We start from the raw sequence: 6,663 nt of genomic DNA on the forward strand, positions 1-6,663 counted from the left end.
ATTGTCTTTTGTATAATTGGCTCATAGAGTCTTAGAGGCTTAGAATGAAAACAGGCCCATGGGCCAAATTTGCCCATGCCAACCAAGCTGCTCCATCTGCACTAGTCTCACATGCCTGTATCTAGCCCATATCCCTCTAAAACATTAATGTCCAGTTCAACGGCAATTTTGCTTTTTTCTACCTCCAGTTCCCTCCCCTCTACTTTCAGTCTGATGAAGGGTCCTGACCAATGTCACCCATCCATTTTCTCCAGAGATGCTGCCTGACCCGGTGAGTTTCTCCAGCACGTTGTGTCTATCTTCTGTCCATTTCAGGACTGATCCAAGTTCTGCACTTCCTGTATCATCACCCATCCCAATTTGTGGGTTAATTATTGCTTTCAAGATGGTTTGGACTAGAGATAGCTCCCCACTTTGAAAATCTGCACCAGTTAAATCTCGCTGCAATTTAATTTTTGTCAGCAAAATGGTCCTTAAAGTGACAAGTGAGAAATGGTAAAAAAGCAGCAACTCTTAATATTAAGTGGGGTGGGGATTGGAATACTATCATCTGTCACACAATCTGGCTAAACCAAATACACAAAGTGATGCTGGAAATGCTGGAGGAAATATGTAGCACATAGAAGTACTGTTTGCCCAGTGCTCGCTTCAGCAGCACATATACTAAAATTGGAACAATACAGAGAAGATTAGCATGGCCCCTGCGCAAGGATGACACGCAAATTCGTGAAGCGTTCCATATTTTTTAAGAAAAAAAAAAAAAAAAGTACTGTTTGCCCAAGTTTCCCTGCTCTTTTATTGCCTCCTATTAGTCCCGTATTGGCTGTTCAATCGATTGGGTACATTTCACTAAATTTACTCTGTGCTAACTTAGAAAATTATGCAGTCATTGTGTAATGAAGCCATTGAAATTGACATTCCCAGGTCAGCCAGTCAGGTTATTAAAAAAAAACCGACAACAACTGGCTTTGTCACTACACCAAACAATCATATTAACTGCAAAAGCACAATGCACGTAAGTCAACAAATATTTGATGTACGCAAAATGGTGGAGTAACCCAGCGGGTCAGGCAGCATCTCTTGACGCCAAAACATAGCATATACTACCTAAATGAGGTCTGCTACATGATTTTACTGGGTTGTATGCAAAACAGAGCATTTCACTGTCCCTAGGTACATGTGGCAATAAAGTATGAATGAATCATTGAATCATTGAATGTATCATTGACCCGCTGAGTTACTCCAGCATTTTGTGTCTATCTTCGGTGTAAACCAGCATCTGCAGTTCCTTCGTAAACGTTTGATGGACTTTGTGAGATTCCCTAAAGCTCAGAATGAGTCTATCTTATTTTGTTTTGCATTTCCCAAAGTTCTTCAATAAAGAGGTCTATACTCTGGCAAAATGACATTGTACAGGAATCAACAGAATAGCAGTTGAGCTCAATTTCAAATTTCAGCTGAAAGTAGACCGATCGGAAAATATTAACAAATACTTTTTGATACTTTTCTTGTTGAGAATTTTGCTGTATAATATTCTCGGGGTACTGTCAACTTCATTAATATAAAATAATATGAAATTGTACATCCTAACATCTTGAGCAAAATCACAAAATGCTGGAGGAACTCACTGGACCAGGCAGCATCTGTGGAGGGAATGAACTGAAATAGTTGGACCCAGCTAAAATGTTGTCTGCCCATCCTGCCCGGCCTGCTGAGTTCCTCCAGCACTTTGTGTTTTAATCTTGTATTCATTACCTTTTCTGAAGTGGTTCTCCAACAACAGTAATGTTCTAAACTGATACTATTATTAACTGGGTCTTTCCATTCTTACCTCTCCAGTAGACGGCTTTGTTTCATTGATTTGAACGATGAAGAAGAAGTTGACGAGTGATCCATGATCTTTTCTGCAGTTCGGTCTTGCCAGCTCACAGTAGTTACCGGAATGGAAGTTAACTCAGACTGTACCATAGTGCGCACACTATCTATATCTCAGAACAAGGCACACATGGGCTGAAGCTAACCAGACACACTATAGCGTCCTGTCTGGGTTAGGTGCAGTATCTCCCTGAAATGGCAACTCATCTGTAAATAAATAAATGGTACATTTATGGTGGTGGAAGCAACCACACACCTCTTGTCCTTTTCAAAGTAAGACGATAGTTTAATTTATAAATTACTGAATATAAATATGAATATGAACATGAACTTTGAAGATAAATGTTTTTTTTAAGACACAGAATTAATTATGGATATTATAACAAATGACCTGTGCAAAGCAAATGCTGGTAAAAAAAATATTTCTTTGCAGGTGAATCATTAAATTTAAAGATTGAAACCAGCATTTACCATAAACCATTGCATGTTACAGTCATTTACTGACCAGACGAACTACAACGTTCTACCAATTGAAAAATAAACTATTAAACAATCAATTTGGATGTGTTTGAGTTATTTCCTTCAATTCCCTCATGTAAATCCCATATCAATTTTAGATTCCATTGTATTTTCTGTAAATTAATAAATCAAATCTAATAGACAATAGGCATTTAATTAATTTAATAATGTTACATAGCTAACATAGATAAGCATTTTTTCAGCTGTATGATTAGATTTATATTGCCTGTGATTTACAAAGCGTCATTTTGATCCGAATACTTGTTTTGACATTTGGACACATACATGGATAGGACAGGTTTAGAGGGAGATGGGCCAAACGCAGGTAGGTGGGATTAGTTTAGAATGGATATGTTGGTCAGTGTGGCAAGTTGGGCTGAAGGGCCTGTTTCCACACTGTATGACTATGACCCTATGACTGGTAATTGTATCAGGTAATTAAAATTAAAGTTATTTATTTTCTTAATAGATTGTATGTTGATCCAAGTGTTTGCATTGTCGACAAAGCATTGTGTTAATTGGCGATACTCATTTATTATCAAGTTAAATGAGTAGATGCAGAGATCACAGCTACAATTTACATAGTCATGCAGTTGAAAATAACTTATTTCAATGCCCTCTATATAACCTGAATTGGAATAACATTGTAGTGCATCGTACAGCTTGTGTTTGATTCATATTGAATAGTTTCCTTACATTCACTTTCTTGTGGCTTGAATCCAAGTCTGTTTGCTTTTGCCCATCCTAAAAAGCGTGGCTTAATGGCACACATCAGCGCCAGTCAACCTGGCTTACGTATGGAAGATAGACACAAAATGCTCGAGTAACTCATAGGGTCAGGCAGCATCTCTGGAAAAAAGAAATAGATGACGTGTCGGGCCGGAACTCTTCTTCAGACCTGAAGTATCCCTTATTCCTTTTCTCCATGGATGCTGTCTGACCCGTTGAGTTACTCCAGCTTTTTGTGTCTACCCACAGTTCCCTTCAACACTTGCTTACATATGTATACATTTGCAGCCCTAACTGATGATAATTAGCCAGATTTAATTTTAGGGCTGTCAGTAAATTAATGGACACAATATTTGCTTTTATAATTCCAAATGTATTTAATTGATTGAATTTAAATTCTCCAGCCATTTAAAACAAAATGATAGGAACCAGTGGTCTGGGATCTTGGACTTTGAATGGGTGAATTCAATTGCCCCTAGTGCGTAGGGAGTGGATAAGAAAGTGGGATAAGAGAACTAGTGTTAACGGGTGATCGATGGTTGGCATATTCTTGGTTGGCCACAAAACCTGTTTCCATGCTGTATCTTTTAATCAATACAATTCACACGATCAAAGTGGAAGTGTCCATTATGTTTATGCTTCTCTATACTCTATTTAACAACTTCACCCCAGGAAAAAAATCTACTTATTTTTTCCTTGGGATTACAGAATGATTTTGGCCTATTTGGCCTCTGGAGTCTGTGAGAACTATCTAATTAGTTTAAGGTAGGCAAAAAATGCTGGAGAAGCTCAGTGGGTGAGGCAGCATCTGTGGAGAGAAGGAATAGGCGACGTTTCGGGTCAAGACCCTTCTTCAGACTGATTAGTTTCATGCCTTCACCCTGTTCCCAATTCCTTTTCACCAATTCATTTTGAGACTTGAAATGAATCTGTTTCCAACACATTTCAGGGTGAATTCCAAATTGATATAAAACAATTGCTTGAGGATTTCTGACATGAATTATAATTCCAATTTGGGAATTTATAAAAAAAATGAGTGTAACCATGAAAGAATATTGGAATTAAAATTCATTCACTCATTTGTCCTGAAAACATCGCATCAGTATAACAGTGCTATACTATGTGTCACATTACTCTTTCCTCAATATAAAATCAAAGAGATTTCACAACCCAGAAGGGGGCCATTCAGCCCATCATGTCTGTGCTATAATAATTTATATTAGTTTTTCATTATATATAATATAGAACATAGACCAGTACAGTGCAGGAACAGGCTCTTTGGCCCACAAAGTCCACGCCGAACATGGTGTCAAGTTAAACTAATCTCCTCTGCCTGCATGCGATCCTTGTCCCTCTATTCCCTGCATATCCATGTGCCTATCCGAAAGTCTCCTAAATTCCATTATTGTATCTTCCTTCACCACCACCCCTAGGTGTAAGCCATCAATTATTTATGGAGATTACACAATTTGTCATCATGCAATGATGATAATACTAATATTGATAACAATGTAATAATGCAATGTAATAAACTGGTGACAAGAGTATTACTTGGAATTTTGTCATTTGGGCAAGCATCTCAAAAGAGTAGGTTGGGCTGTGTATTCAGTGAGTGGCTGATCCAATATTTGTTTGTTATACAGCCATACCATAATTGAACGCCCACCCCATTGAAAGGTGGCAATAGTGTGTCTGTCATAATTACGAGTGAAGATGCCACACAGCTGCTCTACCTTTGAAGCCAGCACCCACCAAACCCTTCACTGCACTGCTACTAAGAACATAAACCAAAAATAAAAGTCAATGGTATAAAATGGAGATCAAAGTCGATCTTTCCACAATCTTGAATCTTTCATTATAACACTCAATTACAAAATGCTAAAGTAACTCAGCGGGACAGGCAGCATCTCTGGATAGATGTTTCGGGTTGAGACCCTTCTTCAGACCCTTCGTCTTCGGCTCTTGACCCACAACATCACCCATTCCTACTATCCAGAGATGCTGACTGCCCCGCTGAGTTACTCCAACATTTTGTGTCTATCTTCGGTATAAACCAGCAGTTCCTTCTTGCACTCAGTTACATCTTGGACCAATCTTAACCTGTTTGGCTAGATTATCATAACAGATTATTCTACTCCATTACCATGATTGTGCATATGTTTTAAAGTTATATTTTCAGGACTTATATCCTCTACTTGCTTTAGGTTGAAGTAGCGTAGACTATTTAGTGAGATTCTCTTCAAAGTTCCAAGTGTATAGCGCATTTTCATGAATATTGTCTTAGTCTGTATCTCTTATTTAGCATTGGCCGAATGTGCACTAGCATAGTATGGAAATATGATAAATCATAGCTTTGAAAGAGAAAAGAAAGTAAGCAGAAGTTATTTAGATACTGGGGATGTGTAAATAAAACAATTTTATCCCAAATGTGAAAATAACATTTAGGTACATAGATTTTGGATTTGAAATGACAGCATTATAGATAGATGTAGCACTTGCTGAAGATAATTTTTAAGTAGCAGAACTAAGGCTAAGTTTGCAGCTGTCAAATTCTCCTGCGCTCAAGGTATATTTTATGAAAGTTTCTAATGTCACATATAGTTGCAGTAGCAAAAATCACAAGCTGATATTGAAGAGTATATCAGCAAGAAGCTCATGTGACTATTAGCTTATTGTTACAGTATATAATCTAGAGTTCTACAACTTCCTAAACTGTGATAGTAAGTTATTGTGAGAGCCATTGATGAGTTCATCATAACTTAGTTCCAATTAGGCAATTTATAAAGATTTATCAGTATGAATGGACACAATTAAATTGTTCTATTTATATTGATATTAGATTTAATTTAACTCCCGAATGAGATTGTGTGGTGTTTTATCACACATTAGTTCTGACACTTTACTTTTGAATGTGGTCGTGGTAAATACATTACGATGCATAGAAACATAGAAACATAGAAAGTAGGTGCGAGAGTAGACCACCAGGTCCGTCGAGCCCGCACCGCCACTCGCTCATGGCTGAACACTAAACAGACACACTTACCCACAAACAGTAGACACAAGACACAGAACACAAGACACTACCCTCCCCTTTATACCGCTATCACCCCTCTCCACCCCAAAAACCTCGTGATCTCCTGGGGGAGGCAAAAAAACGGATAAAAACCTAGGTCCAATTCGGGAAAAAAATCCGGGAAATTCCTCTCCGACCCCAATCTAGGCGATCGACACTTGTCCAGGAGATCACTCAGGTCTTTACGTGCTTTCTTTTAAATGTAGTCTTTTGTTAAAGTAATGTCAAATTAAATGGAGAGAATATCTCATCCATGTAACATCCCTTCACAAGTCTGTAAGGCTTCAGGCAGGCTTAATTTATTTGTGCATTTAATTAATCTTTTATTCTTTCAGATTTTAATATTCACTATATATGAGTTTAACATGAATATAAGAGCTGTTATCTCACTACAGTTTAAATAATCAAATGAATATCTTTCATCCACTGACTCTGCAGCTTTGCATCTTTGTATTCGTATTTAAAAT

The 6,663-nt window shown here is 37.7% G+C and overlaps 1 protein-coding gene and 1 non-coding gene across 3 annotated transcripts in view; one reads left to right on the top strand and one right to left on the bottom strand.

Annotated features, from left to right (window-relative positions):
* The window catches only part of ptpn7 (protein tyrosine phosphatase non-receptor type 7), a 72,105-nt gene that overhangs the window by 40,798 nt on the left and 24,644 nt on the right, over positions 1-6,663 (bottom strand). For both annotated transcript variants that reach the window (XM_033042480.1, XM_033042481.1), the window contains exon 3: positions 1,832-2,082. In XM_033042480.1, the coding sequence (XP_032898371.1) occupies positions 1,832-1,968 (137 nt within the window). In that variant the 5' untranslated portion in view covers positions 1,969-2,082. The remainder of the gene's footprint in view (positions 1-1,831; positions 2,083-6,663) is intronic.
* Positions 640-746, top strand: LOC116987116. The gene has a single exon (XR_004415649.1). It is a non-coding gene; the product is annotated as a U6 spliceosomal RNA (small nuclear RNA).

The sequence above is a fragment of the Amblyraja radiata genome, chromosome 24 (genome assembly GCF_010909765.2).
Source record: "Amblyraja radiata isolate CabotCenter1 chromosome 24, sAmbRad1.1.pri, whole genome shotgun sequence".
In the NCBI taxonomy this organism is placed as follows: Eukaryota; Metazoa; Chordata; class Chondrichthyes; order Rajiformes; family Rajidae; genus Amblyraja; species Amblyraja radiata.